The 21,337-nt window shown below is 47.5% G+C and overlaps 1 protein-coding gene across 3 annotated transcripts in view; it reads left to right on the top strand.

The window, feature by feature from the left end:
* Positions 1 to 21,337, top strand: part of KMT2A (lysine methyltransferase 2A) — a 54,579-nt gene that overhangs the window by 3,909 nt on the left and 29,333 nt on the right. For all 3 annotated transcript variants that reach the window (XM_061593194.1, XM_061593191.1, XM_061593193.1), the window contains exons 2-9: positions 11,636 to 11,705; positions 12,579 to 15,253; positions 16,037 to 16,214; positions 16,445 to 16,679; positions 17,517 to 17,581; positions 18,300 to 18,680; positions 20,039 to 20,112; positions 20,715 to 20,843. In XM_061593194.1, the coding sequence (XP_061449178.1) occupies positions 11,636 to 11,705; positions 12,579 to 15,253; positions 16,037 to 16,214; positions 16,445 to 16,679; positions 17,517 to 17,581; positions 18,300 to 18,680; positions 20,039 to 20,112; positions 20,715 to 20,843 (3,807 nt within the window). The remainder of the gene's footprint in view (positions 1 to 11,635; positions 11,706 to 12,578; positions 15,254 to 16,036; positions 16,215 to 16,444; positions 16,680 to 17,516; positions 17,582 to 18,299; positions 18,681 to 20,038; positions 20,113 to 20,714; positions 20,844 to 21,337) is intronic.

Raw genomic sequence — 21,337 nt, 5'->3', positions numbered from 1 at the left:
TACATCCAATCCCAACACTTTATTGAGTTTATTATACTCTTTCTTTCCTTCTTTCCTTCCAAAAGGAGACCCTCAGATAAGCAGCTCTTTCAGTCACAACTCTTTTTTGGGGGGGGAGGGGAGGTGTCAAGTGAAAACATGGTTAAAATAGTTGTATTGCTGTTTGGATAGCCAGAATAAGATAGGTGGGACATATTTGGGATCCTTCAGGAACATTAAAAAAATTTACATTTCATGTTTTAAAAATAAAATTTAAACATATGCACAATAAATGGTCTCATTCACAGACACAAGAAATTTGATTGGACTGAATTTTGTAGACGTAGTAAGCTTTTGAATTATGTGGAACTCTACTTATGTAAAATACGCCCCCCCCCAGTCATTTCCAGATGCACCAGCTCATATCAGTGCAGTGGCACAAGCCTAATGAGGAAACTGACATGCAAAGATAATAAAATAGTAGAGTTGGAAGGGGCCTATAAGGCCATCAAGTCCAACCCCCGTGTTCAATACAGGAATCCAACTTAAAGCATAAATGTCCACTTACTATCTCATATCTTCCAGCGAAGATTTTTTTTTTTCTTGGTGTAGCTTAAAGAAGCTTAGACTCACACTGCCTCTGGGATACTTGATATTAAGGCAACTCTTGTCAGAGAAGAATTCAATGTACACAAAATGATTGGAATGGGATAGGCACTTCCCATCCATTTCAAATTGTTTGATATTGGTACATCATCTTTCCTGGTGACAGAGATTTTGCTATTTCATCTGAGTCTCGAGCATTTTGGAAAGAAGCTTGAAATGTAAATGAACTGTAAGTGTCTTTCTGATACCAGTCAGGAGCCTTTTCACACTGCTTCCTTTTTAGGCTGCGCCACTGGGAGTTTGTAATTTTGTAGCTGTTGTGTTTTTATTATTACATACTGTAAGCAGCCTTTGTAGTTCAGCTGAAGGGACAGGATATCGAACAAACAAGCCACCTAAAATGGTGATGCCATGATTGTGCTGTAATTGTGAGTGGACAATAATGTTTTACGTAGCAAGCTTCAAAACTTTATTGAAATTATTGCTGGAAGGGATGGCCAGAATTGTCTGATTATATTCTTCCTTCGTAAGTGTGAAATTTTGGCATTCAGAATTGTGTATTTTGCCCTGGCCTGTTAGAGTTCTGCAGAGTCTGCGTAGCAGCATTGCTGCCTGGTACATCAGGTGAGAGAAGCACAATGTATGGTTTGCTCACCTGGCATTCCTACAAGGCAGCGTCCTGCATGAGCTAAGCTCCTGCATGTGTTCTTGGTCTCTTTTAGTAAAACATCAGCCTCCAGGTCATCCCTGGAACCTTGCAACTTGTGTGCGCAGAAACCTTTTCAAGACCTGCAGGCATTGGCTGCAATCCAATACACATTTACCTGGGAGTAAGTCCTATTGAACCCAATGGAGCTTCCTTCTGAGTAGACATATAATAATAATAAAAAAATAATAATAAAATTTTATTTGTTAGTCGCCTATCTGTCCGACTTAACGGACACTCTAGGCGACCTACAACCAGAATTAAAATACAATATACAATTCATCCAATATCATGTATTGTATTGCAGCCTTTGTGTTTTCAGAGAAGATGTTGGCACTTATGGGTGAATGTGTGGGTGGGAGGGAGGATGTATGTGCCAAGTCAGTCTTTATCACTTGGGCCTGCGTTGACTTTTGCAAAAACAGTGATTTATGGCAAGCAAGTGAAAGGTGCTGGCTCTGTCCTGTAGGACTTTGCAGTATGTAATGGTGATCTTTGGAGAAAGAGGGGTTCATTTATTTATTTGTAAAACTATAAGTCACACCAACAGAAAACAGTGAAGGCAACATAAACAGCATCTTGCCTAATCTTAAACAGCATTTCTAGAGAAGAGGAAAACCAGAAACCTAAGTTCTCAGAAATAATTTCTCGAGGTCATCATGGGTATGCAGCCCTGTTCTATGCTTCCACTACGCAAAGCTCACGGCTGGTACAATGTTATGATTCTATGCCCAGCCAGCAGCAGGCAGTGGCACAACAGCACCTATACAGTAGGGCCTTGCTTTTCGGCGTTCCGCTAATACGGCAGTGTTCAATTAGAGTAAGGCCCCACTCACACAGAGCTTGTTCCACTTTTATGGTGGTTTTCAGGCACCGGGCACCATTTTATTGACGGAGTTCCGCTTTTCGGCAGGGGTCTGGAACGTAACCCGCTGTATGAGTGGTTCCTACTGTACAAACAAAAGCTGATGTAGTGACACTGATAGACACTCCCAGAGCCTCCCCAAAAACTCTGCTGCTATCCACCAGTTGGTGAGGATGTCCCCACATTAGCAATGCACCAATCAACATATAGCACCAGCAGAAAGACTCTTCCCCCCCACACACATGGATGCTCCCAGAAATAAACAACAGCACTTCCTCTAGCAAAGGCCTTCCATGCCCCACCAATTGGAACCCAGAGGCTTCCCAGGAGAAGGGCTGAGTCCTGTCATGGGGCCAGTGATACTACATAGGCCATGCTGGTAACTTGGCAGACAGTATGTTTGTATTGGTAGAGGAGGAGGTACTTCTGGCAAGGAAGAGCCAGAGCCACATGGACAAAGAAGAATGGACGCTACAAGAGCAAGCCCACAGGAAGCTAACCTATAAGCTGCCCAGTAGGCAGAGCTTGGAAAAGTTACTTTTTTTGAACTACAACTCCCATCAGCCCAATCCAGTGACCATGCTGGCTGGGGCTGATGGGAGTTGTAGTTCAAAAAAGTAACTTTTCCAAGCTCTGCCAGTAGGTCAATGGGAAAGGGGTACAAATCTGAATCCCAACCTAGGGCAGTGCACACGTGGCCTCCTCAAGGGAGAAATGCTCCCTTTAGGGGCAGCAGTAACTTTAGATGGGAAAAGGGTGATGCAGCAGAATTAGAACTGAGCCTTCCTGCACCACTGAGAGGGAGATCCTAATCCAATCCTAATCTGGAGGGCATCATGTTGGCTATCACTGCCCTACCCACATAACACAGGAGCAGGTGGGTGAAAAACTCTTGATGGGACCTTTTGATCTCCCAGGGGTCACATCCATGACATGCTCCCCCACTGCCCCATCAATGGGAAGTCTCCCAGCCATAGAGCCAATACTGAAAGGGCCTTTGGTGTGTTGTGGCACAGCTTAGCCTGCATGAGATCCTGGGTTCAATCCCTGGCTCCAGTCTACTGGGAAAGAGGAAGCCACAGACCCTCATACCAGCAGGTACAGCAGCTGGAATGATTGGCATGTGGGCATTCTTTCCCCAAGATCCCCAGCCCCTTCATTCTGTTCCTGGATCTTTTTGTTAGGATAATTACCAGCATCTGCTGTCTGTTTTCTCAGAGCAGCTTGTTGGCTTCCCCCCTCCACCATGGAGCTCAGCTGCTGGGTGAATTATCATCCCAGCGATACTGGGATGGAGGAGGTCTGGAGGAGACTGAATTGCTGTGCCCCCAGGGACCCTGAGAGTTGTGGCTGTATTGCAGCTGGGAAGCTGTTCAGGCGGGACTCTGATGAGGCAAGGTGTTCCACCGCAGCAAGGGAGCTGTCCAGCCAAAGACTCAGCCTAGGTAAAGAAGAGGCAGGCAGTGACTTTGAGGTTTTAGGTTGCCCTGCTCCTTGGAGCTTCACAAGGCCCTGATCTGGAGCACGTTTCCATTCTTGCTTCCTAGTCTTGAACCTTTGGCTCTGGGCTTCAGTTCAGGCTCATCACTGTCTCTGCTGCTGGAGCTGTGGAACAGGTATCCATTCAGGGGGCATTGGGTCTCTTGACTGTAGACCCCCTGCGTGGGCTGTCTTGCAGAGTAGCAGCCACAAGATATTTCTCAGGATATGCCAACTCTTCTTGGCACCGGAATGTGCCTGAGACAGTGGGGTGCTCCTTTTCAGTAAGGGTGCTGGTTCCGTATTTGCTACTCATCCCCAAAACAGAGGAAGAGCTTTTATTGTACAGTGCCAGTTGCAAAGTGAGTTTATATGACATTGCAGAGGAATGGCTTGCAGGTGTTCTTGGTCCTGCAAGATTTCTGTGCTGTGCTCTTGAAAACTGCATGACAGACGGAGAAAAGATGCAACTGTTTCCAACATTGTATCTCCACAGGGGATTGCTGCACCCTTTGCATTGCTGTCTGTCATGCACTCTGGAAAGGCAACAAAAACTAGGACATTTTGATCCATGGCACCCTAAATGTGGAACATCCTTCCCAAAGTCAGTATGGCATCCAGATTACTATTTTTTAGGCAATTGGTTAAAGTGTTTTTATTCTTTCAGGCATTTTAACGTTGATACTTTGTGTGTGTGTGTTATGTGCCTTCAAGTCGATTACGACTTGTGGCGACCCTATGAATCAGCAACCTCCAATAGTTATAAACCACCCTGTTATATGTTATAAACCACCCTGTTCAGATCTTGTAAGTTCAGGTCTGTGGCTTCCGTTATGGAGTCATTCCATCTCTTGTTTGGCCTTCCTTTTTTCTACTCTCTTCTGTTTTTCCCACCATTATTGTCTTTTCTAGTGAATCATGCCTTCTCATGATGTGTCCAAAGTATGATAACCTCAGTTTCATCATTTTAGTTTCTAGTGATAGTTCTGGTTTAATTTGTTCTAACACCCAATTATTTGTCTTTTTCGCAATCCATGGTACCCGCAAAGCTCTCCTCCATCACCACATTTCAAATAAGTTGATTTTTCTCTTATCAGCTTTTTTCACTGTCCAACTTTCACATCCATACATAGAGATCAGGAATACCATGGTCTGAATGATCCTGACTTTAGTGTTCAGTGATGCATTTTTGCATTTGAGGACCTTTTCCAGTACTCTCATAGCTGCCCTCCCCAGTCCTAGCCGTCTTCTGATTTCTTGACTATTGTCTCCATTTTGGTTAAGGACTGTGCCAATCTATTGATAATCCTTGACAAGTTCAATGGCCTCATTGTCAACTGTAAAGTTACATAAATCTTCTGTTATTACTTTAGCCTTCTTGACGTTCAGCTGTAGTCCTGCTTTTGTGCTTTCCTCTTTAACTTTCATCAGCATTTGTTTCAAATCATTACTGGTTTCTGCTAGTAGTATGGTATCGTCTGCATATCTTAAATTATTGATATTTCTCCCTCCAATTTTCACACCTTCATCTTGGTCCAATCCCACTTTCTGTATATGTTCTGCATATAGATTAAACAAATAGGGTGATAAAATACACCCCTGTCTCACACCCTTCCCGATGGGGAACCGATAGGTTTCTCCATTTTGTTTTGGATTTTAAATTGCATTGCAAACACCTGGGATAAATATTTAGGCATGGGCTCTCCCCACCGCTGCCTCCCCAGCACACCTGTAAGATTCTTTTGCAGTCCCAGTGAAAGGAGGTTCCTTGTGTCTGGACTCCTGAGGGAGGGTAGAACTGGGAGGGTTCTGAGAGAAGACAAACATTATTTATTCCTACTTTGTTGTTCATTTTGGCTCTTTGTTGTCTGGGCCCAATGATATAGCTCCATGCTGCATGTCTTGATAAACGAGCTGTGATCCTTGTGGGGTTTAAGGATTATTTTTGTGGCTGCAGAGTTAGTGGAGTCCTGGGAAGAGGTGGTGTTTGGACTGTCAGGAGCCACTGGGCTGCAACCAGGAATCATTGGATTTGGCGCTTTGCTGCCCTGTGTGGGTTAAGCCCTGCAATTACCTTTGCAGTTTCTGCTACCCTGCAATGCCACTTAGGTTGAGAGGTACCCTGGTCATCCCAGTCCAACACACAGTCCATGACATCTGATTGGCTGTCATTCTGTGCTCTGAAGCTTAAACTTCAGATTAACCCCAAAATGTCAGGATGCCATTTAAAGACACATGCCCTCTTTGCTTGTATTTAACTAAGCCTAAATATTATCTTTTGTGTTTCCAAAACGATTTCTAGTTTTTTATTGAGGGTGGTTGTGTTTTTTTACATTTAGTACGCATAGGAGGTGGGGAAGAAAAATATTATCCTTTGTGCTGGAAGTTATCTAGAAGGATCTAGAATCTGCCAAGATGGGCCTTGTAAGACCTGTCACTTCTGCTTAACCATTTGAATTTTCTCAAAGTCCTCATGGTGAAAGGCTTGCATGTTGCAGGACTCTGAGGAACAGTCAGTAGAACTGAGGGGAGGCAAAACTGTTTCCAGTGGACACTTCCTGCACAAAGAGGGGTGTGGCTCAGAGTGCTGACCCATGCTGCCATTGCGCTCCTGGTTTCCAGGTACGCTGGGCGGCTGCTGCTACTGCAGACCGGGAGGGCAAGGTGCAGGGAGCTTGATGCAGTAGAGCCAATCTGATGCGCCTGCTCCACCCATCTCCCTGTGCCTCGCCCCTTCTCTCTCAGCAACCTGCGGCATCCAGAAACCAAGAGAGCAACAGCCCCCCCCTCTCCCTGTGCCATCTCATCAGCCATTACTGGCTGAGTATCAGCTTTGCGTGCAGAAAGTCCCAGGTTCAAGACCCAGTGGCATCTCCAGGTAGGGCCAGAGAAAGACTCCTGCCTGAAGCCCTGGAGAGCCCTAGATGGACCAATGGTCTGACTTGGTGAAGGGCAGCAGAACTGAAGCTGGAGCAGCGCTCTGTGGGAGCTGCCTGCAGCCTAAGCTACAGGGCATGAAGCCTCCTTATTCCTCTTTGTCTAGTGAGCTGCCTGCCTTCTGCTCTGGCACAGGCCTCTTAAGCAGGTGTGAAGCAGACACCCTGTTGGGGTGGTGCTCACCTCCACCTCCACAACCACCACCACCCACTTTCTGGGGCTTCTTTGCCAGGTTGGTTGGTTGCTGCTTTATCTAGTATAGTATAATTAATTCCTGTTAATTCTAAATTATTATATTTTGATTTTAGACTGTACAGTTTTGTGTACAGTTTTGTGTTATTTTTATTGTATTTTTAATGTTCACCGCCCAGAGAGCTGTTGCTAGTCGGGCGGTATATAAGCTTAATTAAATAAATAAAATTAAATATAGACGCTGTTGTATTATCTTCCTGGCTCTGGAAGGAGAAATGAAAAGCCAAGGTATGCTTTACTGAAATTGATAAATCATCTTTAAATGTTGGCACAATAAGATCCTTGTCTCATGGTCCTGTTTCTCTGGCAACTTGGACTGGTTTTCTTTAGCAAATCCATATCCTCCTTCCACATGGAGAGCTTCTGGTGTGTCTGCAAAGTGCTGCTTTGACCATGTTGTTCTCTCAAAGCCTTCCAAAGACTTGCTGAATTGCACCAGTTTTGCCACAACTCCCTTGAGGGATCAGCAAGACATGCTCAACTTTTTTCGCATCTTTTGGAATTGGCTTTTTTTCTGTTAGGTTCTCACTGAGACAAGGTGGAGACCCTTCCACAGCTGCACTCTTTTAAAGCTAAGCGGATTCCACCCCTTCTGCCTCAGTTCTGAGAAGACATAACAGTCCCTGATAGTATTGTGGGTTTTCTGGGAAAGTTTTCTATGCAAATTAGGCTATGCAAATTTCCAATTTGCATCAGAAATTTTTCAATTGGTATTGAAAAATGTTCTGATGCCCTAGAGACTGATCTAATTTAGCATATCCTTTTTACTTGTATTTAGTAAACAACGCTAAAAACATTCAAACTGCCAATCTTGCCTAATAATGCTTTTGCAGTTGGCATCCATTCATTATTAAAAGTGAACTTAGGAAGCTGAAATTTTTCTGTGAAAAAATCACTGGCCCCTGAGCCACCCTCCGCTAGAATCCTATTGGAGATTTTTTTGGGAGCAGCTCTCTCTTACAGAGACGGGAAAGGAAATACGGGGAGGTTGTTCTTCTTTGACTTGCCCTTCCAAGCAGGGTGGCTAGAATAGCTGTACAAGTGGCTGTGAGATGCAGACGTTCAGCCTTCATACACACAGAGATCATGAAGCTCTCAACTATCAAAAGAAATCTCCAGTTTCACACACTCCAGTGAAACGTTGGTCTGACCCAACATGGAAATTCTTATGTAAGGCAAACTGCCAATGGAAGTTAAATAATCTGTCACATCAGATGTGACAGAAGATGGAGGAATTTCCGGCTTCATTTTTGTGAAGAAGGTATATGGCCCTCGAAGCTATTGCTGAGTGAACCATTGAAAAGGTGAATGCAGCTTCTGCTTGTGTCTCAGCTAAAGTTGATCTGGATGGGCCTTTCCAGAAGTGAGCAGGAGGGGCTTCTCTCTTCACACCACCTGCCAGTAACTCTCAAATCTGTCTGCTCTTCCCTCGTGGGCCTGCTGTCTCACCCAGTTCCAGTGCCCCTGTTGCCCCTTTTGCTGGTGCTGAACAAATTGCCCAAATGTCCTGCCTCATGGCACCTGCCCCATTGCTATACCAGAGTGTGGTGCTATCCAGGAGAGAGATGCAGGACGGCACAGCTTTGTGATTCAAAGTTGCCTCCAGGCAAGAAGAAACAGCCCAGCTCTGCCACAATCATGGATTCACTTTTGGATGTTTCTCACCAGCTGTTCAGATAAAACTGGCATGGTTGTGATGTTTGCATCCCACAATCTATGGGAAAGCACTATGTGTGTGAGAAGGGGTCAAAATGTATACTTTTTATTAAATCATTTTTGGCTTTCAGTTACAAACATCACAATACTATTTATTTTATTCAACATTTTGAAAAATCATGATTTAGAAACAAACTGAACAAAAAAATCAGCATCAAATTCTGTGCATCATCCTTTTAAAACAACTAGATGTCCCATGTCCAAATCTATACATCCACCTCTGGTGCATTTGTAATAGACAACCTTAATCTTTCCAAAAGGCTCTCTGTGAGAGAACATCACAATATTAAACAACAGGGTGTGCCAGTGACTTTCATACAAAAGCAAAAGGAAGGAGTGAGGTGCTTTTACTGGTAGAAAAGAAAAATATCAAAATTTCACTCAGGAATTGCTTTGCGTCCAGTACAGGGATGCACAAATGGGCTTGTACATAAAAATGATGGTGTTCAAGCTGGTTGACAAGGCTCTTGACCAAAGATTTCTAATAGTCTGACCAAATATTATGACATGGTTTGTATACCACTTTAAATACGTGCTTGTACATTGGGGTTTCTGCATGAGGATGCATGTTCAAACAGCGGTGCCGTTCTCTGTGTAGAAAACAGCTACTAGAGTTAAGGCGCTCCTCCTTGGTGGCTGGTAATAGAGGCAGAAGAGAGTTCAGTGGCTAAGCATGAACAGATACATCAGGCCAAAAATTCAGTAAGATGAGGCTGTGGTCATTCTACAAGTGGAGATCATGAGCACTCAATTCTGTTGGGCAAGAGGGGTGATATTATGGGATCAATGCCAGCTTGGAGTTGCTGAAATTGGAAGGCAAACTGTTGTCAAAGTGCTTTGAGTCATGGAACTGAGGACTGGGATACCCAGATTATGTTTCTGGGTTTTCCAGAATTGCTGTGGATTTCTGCCTCGGTCTTCCTCATTAAGTTGAACTCACAACAGCAAGATGTAGTTGCAAAGAGGATTTGCAGCCTTTGATCCTGGTGAATGTCCTTCCTTGAACTTGGTCAGAGGCCAGCTTTGCCTTGCCAGCTGTTAGTCAAGGCTGCTGTTTCTTTCAGGATGCCTAGGATTGGTATGCGTGGCTTTCTAGGAAGGGGGAGATGGAAGAAATGAAGCTTTGGTAGGATCCCCACTCCCCTGCTTGCTTGTCCCATGGATCTCTCCCAGCTTAGGAGCTACAAAGGCTGCCCTTGTGCTTTCCAGAGCAGCCCCTGTTGGTGTTAACCAGCTGCGCTTTGGGCCAGCTTTGTAGAGGAAGCCTCAGCTCTTCCTCTGCCAAACATTGTTTACTTCTTGCAGGGAGCCCCACGTGTCCAAGGGGAGTGGCTGCCGGAGGAGGAGGAGGCTGCTTTTTGCAGTGCTGTGTGCAAAACCAGAGCCTCTGAGCATGATACACTTCCACTACGCCGCTCCTTATGCAGCTCTGCTTAATTCAGCTTGGATGCAGGCACTGCAGCTGAGTTTGTCTTTCATGAAATGAGCTCCTTTAGAGGAATCCGCAGTCATGTTGTCAGATTTTCTTTACATGGTTATGTATGCATCCTTCCCTCCCCTTACTTACCCCTCCCCCAATGCTGGCAGGAGAGTTTGCTGCTTGACGTAATGCTGAAAAACAGACCACCTCTTTGCCTCCTCAGTCCTGACTGTGTTGCGTATGTTGAAGAAAGGCAGCCAAAAGCAGCTGCTCCTCCGAGTTGCTTTTCTCACACTGACTTCCAGCAAATGAATCCTCTTCAATTAGCTGTTCCTACCTATAGCCTGCAGCATGGCTCTCCCCAGAATCCATGTTCCTTCCTGTATCAAGCACACCTCTGTGCGTGCGTGTGTGTGTGAGAGAGAGAGAGAGAGTGTGTCCCCCAGGTGTCTGTGGAATGATCTACATTCCCTGGGAAGAGCAGGTTACAAGGGTGACCTGTTAAATTTGAATATGGGAAACTGGAAGCAACATCTTTGTCACTGGGCAGAGCCAGGAACAAAATGAGGTACCTCATTACACCAAAGTACTGTTGAAGGGGTTTGCTCACAAAGTGGGGGCTGGCCTCCACCCTCCTGAGTGACCTCCCCTGCCCAGCGATGACCGTGAGCCTCCAGCCCTGATGGATATAAAGAGCTTGAAATACGAGCCAAAGCTCTCCATAGCCCCAGTCTGAGTAGGCAGGTACCACCTTGGGGATGTCGCTCCAGTACTTTTCTTGCCTACTGTTGGCAGCGAAAAGCCCTAGCAAGCAGGGCTGGCACATCCTCCTGCATAGGCTGTCCTGGACCTGCTGCCTGCCCTAGTGGCTGCTTTCTGCTTGGCCTGGATGGGACCCTCCTGCCACCTCCCCTCTGCCTGCTTCTGTGCTTGGAACAATTGCCTTCACTGAACTCTTGCCCATCTTGCCTGAATCTTGTAGTTGGGAAGAGGCTTGGCTCTCAGTGGCTCCCATTATGGTCTGCCGGGCGAGTAAACTGGCTGCAATTGGGAATGCACAGGAGAGGAGCCAGCAAGGTTTATCCACCCCTATGCCTGTCCCAAAGTGTGCCTCCTTCCTTTCTCCCAGGTAATTGAACAGCTGCCATTTCTTCCTGTGGGGGAACTGCAGGCACTGCCCTTGCAGGTCCTTGTTGCAGTCAGTGCCGGACTTGCCCTCCTGTGCTGAATGTGGGTGGCAGCCTGGCTCCTGCTCAGTAGGCATCTCTTTGGGTACAGTATACCCCAAGGGTCCTCTCCAGCCCAGCCCAGGGGCAGGCATTCTGCTAATAAATAAAGGCCACCTTTGTTACTCAAGATGTCTGCAGTTGGCAGTATTTGATGCCACAGAACATGCGGGAAATTTATTTATTTATTTATTAAATTTATATACCTCCCTTCCTCCCAGAAGGGGCCAAGATGGTATTCTGAACCATACTGCTCCAATAGTGGAAGTAGTCCACAGCCATCATGGCTAGTAGCTGTTGATAGCCTTACATTGGTCCAACACACAGCCCATGGAGCTTGTTACTAATTGCCTTTCAGCCTCGACTTATTTGGGAGCAGGCATTGAGCATTGCTGTAGATACTTCTAATCTTTTCTTTCCTTTTTTACACCATCTCTCTGTTTTTGCAGGATGAGCAGTTCCTAGGCTTCGGTTCAGATGACGAGGCCAAAGGACAAAGCCCCGCAAAGTCTCCCACAGGTACGTCCCGTTTGCTGCTGTCTTGCACTGTTCACAGGAGTTTGCTCTGATGGGATCTATAGATGACTGCTCTGGTTAGTGGGGTCCAACCTGCAACATGTGTTATGCCTCCCCGCCTTCTCCATGGGAGATGACTTTCCTATGGGAATGGGATTAAGCTCTACTACAGGATGGGGAACCTCTGGCCCATAGGCCAAATTAGGCCTGCCAGGGATCCATGAGGCCATTTCTCCCTGCCCCACACTTGACTTCATGCTCTGGGTTTCTGTCCTAGCTCACTTCCAGGTAAGCAGCATTGGTTGGATTCATTTCCCCAGCATAGTACTATTTCTTGTTTGGCCGGGGAGACTGTGAAAAGGAGCCTTACAACAGTCTTTGCCTGAGGAGCAATGAGCTGAGTACTTGAGTAGCTTCAGATCAAGTGCATGTTGTATAATACCTCCCATCTGTCCTTAAAGTGAGAAGTGGGTTAAACCTAAACAATACAACCAGACACATTCAGCTCTCAGTTTGGCTTGTTCTGAATGCCATCCTTGGTCTGCATTTCTAGAAAGAGGGGAGGGGAGGTTACCAACTAATCTCAAGAACGACTAGCTTTTATGGTAACTTTTAAATTCCTGGGAAAGCTATGGTCCCTTACAGTCAGCTGGAGAGAAGTCTTTTTCCTGTAGCAGATCCGTTGATTCCAGTGGGATTGCTTGGTGTACATGTGCTTGTTTGGAAAGTTCTGTTTGATTTGGGTTCCGTAGCCTGTTTGTATGCCATGTGACTTTGCAATGTAGGCAGTTGTTCCTGTCTTACAAGAGGTGGTGTGTGCAGTATATAGAGAAGCTTAATGTATATTTCTCCTTTTTTCTTCATGGGCAACCTTAGTCAAGCCTAATGCGCGCAAACCTCGTGGGAGACCCCGAAACAGCTCAGACCGAAGTTCAGTTGTGCTCTCAGAGTCCTTGCCAGTGTATGCGCCTTCAAGCAAACCAGAGTCCATCTCCATGGAAAAATTAAAGAACAAAGAATTGAAAAGCGCAGAAAAGCGACGAGGAAGGCCCCCTGCCCTTAGCAGTGTGAAGTTCAAGATCACCCGCACAGAGGTCACTCCAGATGCTCAGAAGGGAGGCAAGGAGGAAAAAGAGAACCTAAAGAAAATAAAGCGAGCACCATCTGCTGCATTTCAGCATGCTGCAAAAATCAAGAAACTAAGAGCAGGCAAACTCTCTCCTCTGAAGTCTAAATTCAAATCGGGAAAACTCCAGATTGGGAGAAAAGGGGTTCAGATTGTACGCAGAAGAGGAAGGCCACCCTCGTCTGACCGCTTGAAGACTGCTCCGGCTCTTGTTGTGAGTTCTCCGTTAGAGAAAGGCCAGAAGGTGCGAAAGGAGAAAGATGGAGTCCCACCTCTCTCCAGAGACGAGAAGCCAGCTGTTCGGCAGAGCCCCCGCAGGCCGGTCCGGATCATTCCTTCCTCCAAGAGGACAGATGCCACAATTGCTAAGCAGCTCTTACAGAGGGCAAAAAAGGGGGCCCAAAAGAAGATTGAGAAAGAGGCAGCAAAGCTTCAGGGCCGGAAGGGAAGGACACAGCTCAAAAACATCCGGCAGTTCATCATGCCAGTGGTGAGTGCTATCTCTTCACGGATCATTAAAACTCCCAAGCGCTTCATTGAAGACGAAGACTATGATCCGCCAATCAAAATAGCCCGCCTGGAGTCCACTCCAAATAGCCGCTTCAGTGCTCCCTCTTGTGGGTCCAGCGAGAAGTCCAGTGGCGCCTCTCAGCACTCCTCTCAGGGGTCTTCAGATTCCTCACGGTCCAGCAGCCCCAGCGTTGATACATCCACAGATTCTCAGGCCTCGGAAGAGATGCAGGCCTTGTCTGAAGAACGCAGCAATACTCCGGAAGCTCACCCTCCGTTGCCCATCTCCCCGTCCCCTGATAACGAGAGTGGTGAGAGGAGGAGGAGGAGGTTTTCTATGGCGGAGAGAAATGTTGTGCCTCAAGCAGCTAAGAAACTGCCCAGCCTCCAAAGTGTGTCCCAGCAGCCACCGCCACCATCTTCCTCCTCTCCTCCGCCCCCACTCCTGACTCCGCCCCCACCGCTTCAGCCCACTGCCGGCATCTCAGACCACGCTCCTTGGCTAATGCCTCCCACCATCCCTTTGGCCTCCCCCTTTCTGCCTTCCTCTGCTGCTCACATGCAAGAGAAGCGGAAGTCCATCCTCCGGGAGCCAACCTTCCGTTGGACCTCTTTGAAGCACTCTCGCTCTGAACCCCAGTACTTTTCCTCAGCAAAGTATGCCAAAGAAGGTCTCATCCGCAAGCCCATATTTGATAACTTCAGGCCTCCACCGCTGACCCCCGAGGATGTTGGCTTTGCCTCTGGCTTTTCAGCTTCTGGAGCAGCAGCAGGTCCAGCCCGGTTGTTTTCCCCTCTTCACTCTGGAACAAGGTTCGATATGCACAAGAGGAGCCCCCTGCTTCGAGCTCCAAGGTTCACCCCGAGCGAGGCCCATTCGCGCATCTTTGAGTCTGTAACCTTGCCTTCGTCTGTTAGTCGAGCGGCTGCAGGAGGCACTACGGCAGGATCCTCTCCGAAGAAGCGGAAGAGGAGAGTGTTCAGCCCGATTCGATCCGAACCCCGATCTCCCTCGCACTCCATGAGGACAAGGAGTGGAAGGCTGAGTACCCCTGACCTGTCCACTCTCACTCCTCCGTTGCCAGTCTCTTCCTCACTGACAAGCATTTCTGTGGGCTCCCTCACCACCAGTGCCTTAAACGCCACTTTTCCTTTTCCTTCCCATTCCCTCTCCCATCCTGGGGAATCGGGAGAGAAAAGCCAGAGACTGAGGAAGCAGGCAAGCGTTCCGGCTGAGCTGTTCTCGGGAAGCCCCGCTCCGCTCTTTCCGTGGTTCACACCAAGTCCCCAGACAGAGCGGGGCAAGAACAAAGACAAAGCCACTGAGGAGCCCCCCAAAGACAAAGAAAGTGACAAAGGTCTTGAGAAGGAGAAAAGCAGAGAAAGGGCTAGAGAGAGGGAGAAAGAGAACAAGCGGGAGTCCAGGAAAGAGAGGAGGAAAAAGGCTCCAGAAATCCAGAGCAGCTCAGCTTTGTTCCCATTGGCTCGGGTTTCCAAAGGGAAAGTTGCTGTCAGTGAAGATGTAGCCATTTCCTCTTCTGCCAAAAAGTCTGCAGGCCGGAAGAAATCGGCAGCGGCTGATCCAGCAGCAGATGTGCCTGCTGTAGTTCTTGTGGAGTCAGCAGCAGCCATGATTAAGACCAAACTACCCAAGAAAGGCCGAGGGGGGTTAGAGAAATCCAGTCTGGAACTTGGCCTGATTGTCCCTTCCGTGGAAAAGGAAGAATCCCTGCGTCTCCCGGCTGCTTCGGCAAGCATCATGAAACATTCCTCCATCAGCTCAGTGCTGGCTCATGCAGACAAACTTCCAATGACGGACAAGAGGGTGGCCAGCCTCCTCAAGAAAGCAAAAGCCCAACTGTACAAGATTGAGAAGAGCAAGTCCCTCAAGCAGGTGGATCAGCCAAAAGGACAGGTATTTTTCCCCAAAATAGTGGCTTTAAAATGAGCTTGCACCTCAAGGGAAATAGCCAAGGCAGCAGGAGGCCTCACAGTGCCGGGAGGGGGAGGCAAAAGCTCTTGGCAGGAGCAGCCTGAGGGAAGGGGTAGCGTCGCAGGTCTCGAGATCTCTGTAAGCAAGCCAGAGTTTTGTGACCTCTAATCAGGAATGCCCAGTGCCACCTCCCATTGAGCTGTCTTTTTGAAGCTTCCCGTTGCCTTGATCTCGCATCTTTCCCATCCCAGGGGAGTTTACATCTTGAACGAAAAACAAAGGCTCCTCCCTTTTTGAATTGGTGGTGAGATTCTTCTCACTTCAGCCTTTTATCTTCGTGCTTCCACTTGCCTGTTGGGCAGTACTGCTTGTTCTCTTTGCTCCACCCCAAAAAAAGACAGGCTTGGGATGCAATACATGGCGGCAGCCAGATGTCTCCCCAAAACTGTTGCACTTTTCTAACAAGTGTAGAATTTGGTGCGCTTTTGGTCACTCATAAGGTACATAGTCAGCATTTTATGTAAGTAGCTGCAAGAATCATTCCCTTGAAAGCAAAGGTTGGGCTAGTCTTATGACTATTTGCATACTTTAAATAAGTTCTTTAGAACAAATACTTCCAGTTTCTACCATGCTCTCTCTCCACTTGGAAACTGGACGACCTGCTCTTTGCCTTTGGGTTTTGAACTGCTCCCAGTGGGGATGGTTAATTGTGTCTGAGTGCTCATAACAATCTCTTCCTGTGTCCTTGCCTTGCTTGGAATCTAGAGTCAAGAGAGTGATTCTTCAGAGACCTCAGTGCGAGGGCCACGGATCAAACATGTCTGCAGAAGGGCAGCTGTAGCACTAGGTCGCAAGCGAGCAGTCTTTCCAGACGATATGCCCACCCTGAGTGCCTTACCGTGGGAAGAACGGGAGAAGATACTGTCTTCCATGGGGAACGATGGTAAGTGTCTGGATTTATGCAGGATGGTACTCCTTTCTCGCAAGATGCACCAGTGACAATAGGAGGTGTTTGAGGGTGCAGGATGAATCAGTTACTCTACTAGGAAATCTGGAAGGGCCCTGCTGTGTTGCTGTTCAAGGAAGACAGCAAGTGGCACAAAGTCAGTTCTATTGATGACCTGTTTCTCCTTTATTGATAGCTGAATTAATAGTTGGGCTTTCATTTCACAGACAAGTCCTCAGTTGCAGGTTCAGAAGATGCTGAGCCCCTTGCGCCTCCCATCAAGCCTATCAAGCCAGTTACCCGAAACAAAGCCCCCCAGGAGCCTCCTGTGAAGAAAGGCCGGCGGTCAAGACGCTGTGGGCAATGCCCAGGCTGCCAGGTCCCAGAGGACTGTGGAGTCTGCACAAATTGCCTGGATAAGCCAAAGTTTGGTGGGCGGAACATAAAGAAACAGTGCTGCAAGTAAGCGTGTGGGTGTGAAGCCCTCCACACCTCCACCCACCCCTTGGGGCAGCAGTGCCCTCCTGTTGCAGTCGGAGGGAGGTGCTCTCTGGTTGCTTTATGATATTTCTACCCTGTTTTTCTGTGAAATATTTAGCTAGGGGAAAATCCTTTGACTTACAGAGCTAAGGAACGTAAGAATGGTGACTTTGTCATCCGCTGAGCATGGCCACAGCATTTCCTGTTGTCTCCAGGTAGTCAAAGTGACAGTCAGGTTCTCTGGCAGACAGTGGGTGGGACAATGGGGAGATCAGCCTTTGCCACCCTCAGTTCAGTTTCCTCCTTTCTTCAGGCTTCCTGGCTTTGCATTTTACCCTGCTGGATAATCTCCTGAACATGAAAACTAAAGTGTAGTGATGAAAGTTGCTCCCTTGTGTGAACGTGTGCTTGTTCTGAGCAGGCTTTTCCACAGCAGCTTGGCCAAGCTTCAGAGCAAGGTTTCAAACCTTAGACAAAGAGGGAGACAGTTATTGTCTACTCATCTTGAAAGTAGGACTTTGAACTCCAGAAGATGCTTGCAAGTGTAGCAGAAAAGGCTGACACAGCAGAGCCGTTGTTGCTGGGGTGACTTCTCCCACTCACTTACCCAGATTTGTCTAGAATTGGTCTCAAAGGGAACCTTGACATGGCTCCAGTGTTGATGCCCAAGACGGTGCCTTTCTGTAGGGGCCTTCCGTGAGATGCATTGAGCCAAAACCAGCAGTGTGCAATATCTGACTGGAAACCAAAGGCATATGTTGGGTGATGTGTCTTGCAGTCTCATTCCTTTATTCCCCCCACTTGCTCATTTTATCCTAGGATGAGGAAGTGTCAGAATTTGCAGTGGATGCCATCAAAAGCCTATCTCCAGAAGCAAGCCAAAGGTAGGTGGTTTTATTTTGTTTTTATTTTTTGAGATGAGGAAAAGAAGGCATATAGGGATGACTGCAAAGTTTTAACCTTTAAAACCCTGTACGGTTTTGGCCCAGTTTACCTGAAAGAGCGCCTCCACCGCCACCAATTATGCCGCCCAACTAGATCAGCCACACAAGGCTTTCTCTCAATCCCGCCAACCAAAACAGCTAGGTTGGTGGGTACTAGGGAGAGAGCCTTTTCTGTGGTGGCCCCCACTCTCTGGAACTCCCTCCCATGTGATCTTCGACATGCCCCTTCCCTAGATGTATTCTGCAAGGCCCTGAAGGCGTGGCTATTCCAACAGGCCTTTGAGGTCCTTGGGATGGGTAAATCTCCATGATCTTGTCATCTATCGTATGCTGCTAAAATAATTGTTTTATATATGTATTGATGACTGTCCAGTATTTATTTTATCTACTGTTATTAATGTGACTGCATTTGATATTATTGTATTTTATTTCATTTTAATGTACGTCGCCTAGAGTGGCTAATTGCCAGATAGGCGACACACAAATTAAATATTACTATTATTATTATTTCCTCCAGCTCAGTAGTGAGACCATGGGCGGGCGGGCATATCATCCTAAAGCACCACCTTCTCCACTGCCTGTCAGTTGCTTGGGGAAGGGCAGCACCACAGGTGGCGCCACCTGGAATTGCACCTGAGGTGCTGCTTTTGTTTTACAGCTGTGAAGAAGAAAGAAAAGAAATCCAAGTCCAGTGAAAAGAGAGAGAGCCAGGCTGTGAAGAGCCAGGCAGAGCCTGGGCAGAAGGCAACTGCTCCTCCACTTACCTTGGTGAAAGAGGATCAGGCCTCCAAAAGGGGCAGTGAACCTGCCTGGAAGCCCAATGAGGAGAAGAGTGAGGAGGGCCCGCCACCGCTGACACCTCCTCTCCCAGACACCAAGCAGGCCCCTCTCCCTGTTGCCCGGAAAACCAGCAAGCAGGCACTGCCCCCCACGCAGGTGGCCCCCACCCCACCACCTAGTACAGGACCACCCAAAAAGGAAGCCTCGAAAACCATCCCTGCTGAGCCCAAGAAAAAGGCAGCTCCACCACCAGAAGCGGGTACGCATTCAAATGTGTTGGGGGCAGTTGCAGCCTCTCCTGGTTTCAAGAGAAAGTGGCCCTTCTCTGGGCTACATGGCTGCCTGCAGCAGGGAAATGCTGTGGACATGTCTGTTGTACCAGCCAAATATGGCCCACTTGCCTCCAAATAACAAATTGGAATTGCTAATTCTCTCCCTCTCTCCCTCCCTCCCTCACTCACTCACACACACACACACACACACACACACTCTTTGTCTGGCAAGGCAGGCAGGCAAAGCCCACCATGGGTCTACCTGGCCAGAGCTCAAATATGGAGGCAGGGTGGGTAGACTTTACTTGGGTCCAGGGGGCCTGGGCTCATTGGGGGGGAAATTGAGGCTAAATTGTAGGTGATGCCTGAGAATGTTACGTTTTGACTCTATCTGTATGGAGTGTCCTGATCCTGTAAGATCTGAGCCCATCATAAGCAATGTTGGAAGAGAACAAGTAAGGTTTTGGACAATGAGCGTCAGACGCAGGAGCTCCTCTAGAACTGAGGACGAGAGAGAATGTGCTTGTACAGGAAACTCTAGGACATTGTTTGAGAGAGGGAGCAAAGTGTGCCACTACATATGACAGGCTGTCTTAGGGACCACGAGTCCCTTCCAGCATTTCTTGTGTCCACTCAGGAGGAGTCCACACGGTGTGGCAGCAGGAGGGAGGGGTGAGTGCCCTGACTAACAGCCAGGGACATGGAGGTCCTGGGGGCAGGGGGTGCCAGTGTGGCTGATAGAACGGGACTTAACAGATTCTGGAACGAGTTGAGTCAGGCCTCCGTCTCTAGAGTGCACAGAACAACTGGCATTAGGTCCTAGGGACAGGACAGTGGCTAAAGGGCATCTGTCCCTGGTCTATAATTAATATAGACATGTGCCATACTGCCATGTTCAGCTGTGCACACAAATCAGGCTAGCCAGAAACATGAGGATCTTCAGCAAAGGGAAACGAAAGGCCCCCAGTGGAGAGAGAAGGGGGCTGTACCCATCCCGTGAAGTGACCATCTGGCACTGCACCCAGGCAGTCTGACTGGCTAGAGCAGGGATGGGGAACCTGTGGGGCCTTCCACATGTTGCTGGACTGGAACTCGCATCATTCCAGACTATAGGCCTTCCTGACTGACACTGATGAAAAGCCCAGCAACACCGGGAGGATCCCGGGTTCCTTAGCCCCAGGCTCTGGGCAAAAGTGAATGCCAGGCACTTACTGCACAAGAGGAGAGAGTGTGCGGATTTCAGCTTTCACAGCGGTTAGAAGTGCTTTTCCTCAAGTCCCCAAATTCCTTTTGATTTTTAGAGACAACTCTTGGCTTGTAACAAATGCAATTGTACTTTTTGTAGGTATTGAGCAAAGCAAACAGAAGAAAATAACTCCTCGTCTAAGCTTACCAGTGAAACAGAAGCCAAAAGAAAAGGTAACCTACAGTTTTTGTTCTATGTCTCAAGTGAACAGAAAGTTTTTTCATGGTTGGGTCATTGCAAGTAGCCCTCTTGGCCTTTAGAGAGCCCATAAAGATGACACAAGTTGAGTGCCCTTTGGTACCAGCCCTGGCCCTTTGGGGATACTACCTGTAGATGAGCTGCTTTTGCTGTGGCTCCAGGCTCTTGGAGCCCATTTTTCTTGGCTCTCCAAGGGTCAGGTTGGTGTCCAGATGCTGATGCTGCTTCTCACCATGTATGTTTTCCCCCCATGTAGTCTGTGCATGGAATGGCCTCTTCTCCAAGAGAGACAAGGACATACAGTACATTTTTTAGCACTAATAGACTACACTCTAAATCGTGCTTTGAATCTGTTTTCAAAGCTAGACTGACCAGCATTCCAGATTCTGCTTTCCATTTTGTGAAACTACAGTTGCTCTTTGCTTTTCAAAATGTGAAAGAAGTCAATTAATGAGAGTAGTCCTTAGAGTCAGCCTATAAATAACTGAATATATCTTGAATCCTGCTTCTTCTTCTGGTGCCTGAACAAAGACCTTTGGATATAGAAAACAAAATCTATTGTGCCTTCGCTTTCTAGGAGAAGCCTCCTCCAGTCAACAAGCCGGAAAACAGCACCCTCAGCTTGCTAAGCACTTTATCGAATGGCAGCAGCTCCAGGCAGAAGTCCCTGACAGATGGAGTCCACAGGATCCGAGTAGACTTCAAGGTAACAGGATGGCTTTGGGAGTTGTTTGTGCCTTTATCTCCCAGGAACATGGCTTTGGGGGCTTGTGCAGTGACATACCTTTCTAGAAGCCCCATCTTTCTCCAAAGAGCCGATACGGTAAAAGTTGTTTCATTTTCAGCAGTGGCTGGAACCTGTTGTTTCTTAAGAGAGCACACAGGGGGATTGTGATTCCAAAAGGGAATACCAGGAGGTTCTGTAAACCAAGACAACCTCCTGAGGCTTTTCATGCCCAAAGAGACTGTTAGCAACAGCAGCAGCATGCAGTACATCGGCATGTAGGTAATCCTGTTGCTGCCAAGGTATGCGTCTCTGGTGTGAGAGAACCCACCTAGGTCGACTTAACTCCATACAGCACCTTCCTTAGCATGTGAAAAGAGCATTAGCAAACAAAACATTGTCATGATGATTTGTGCAGGATCTCAATGGTGATGCGCTTTGCCCCAATTCTTGACATCTCTACCATACCTTCCCAT

Source organism: Rhineura floridana, chromosome 12 (genome assembly GCF_030035675.1).
Source record: "Rhineura floridana isolate rRhiFlo1 chromosome 12, rRhiFlo1.hap2, whole genome shotgun sequence".
Lineage (NCBI taxonomy): Eukaryota > Metazoa > Chordata > Lepidosauria > Squamata > Rhineuridae > Rhineura > Rhineura floridana.
The sequence above is the reverse complement of the archived record's forward strand: the minus strand, read 5'-3'. Positions and strand labels throughout refer to the sequence as shown.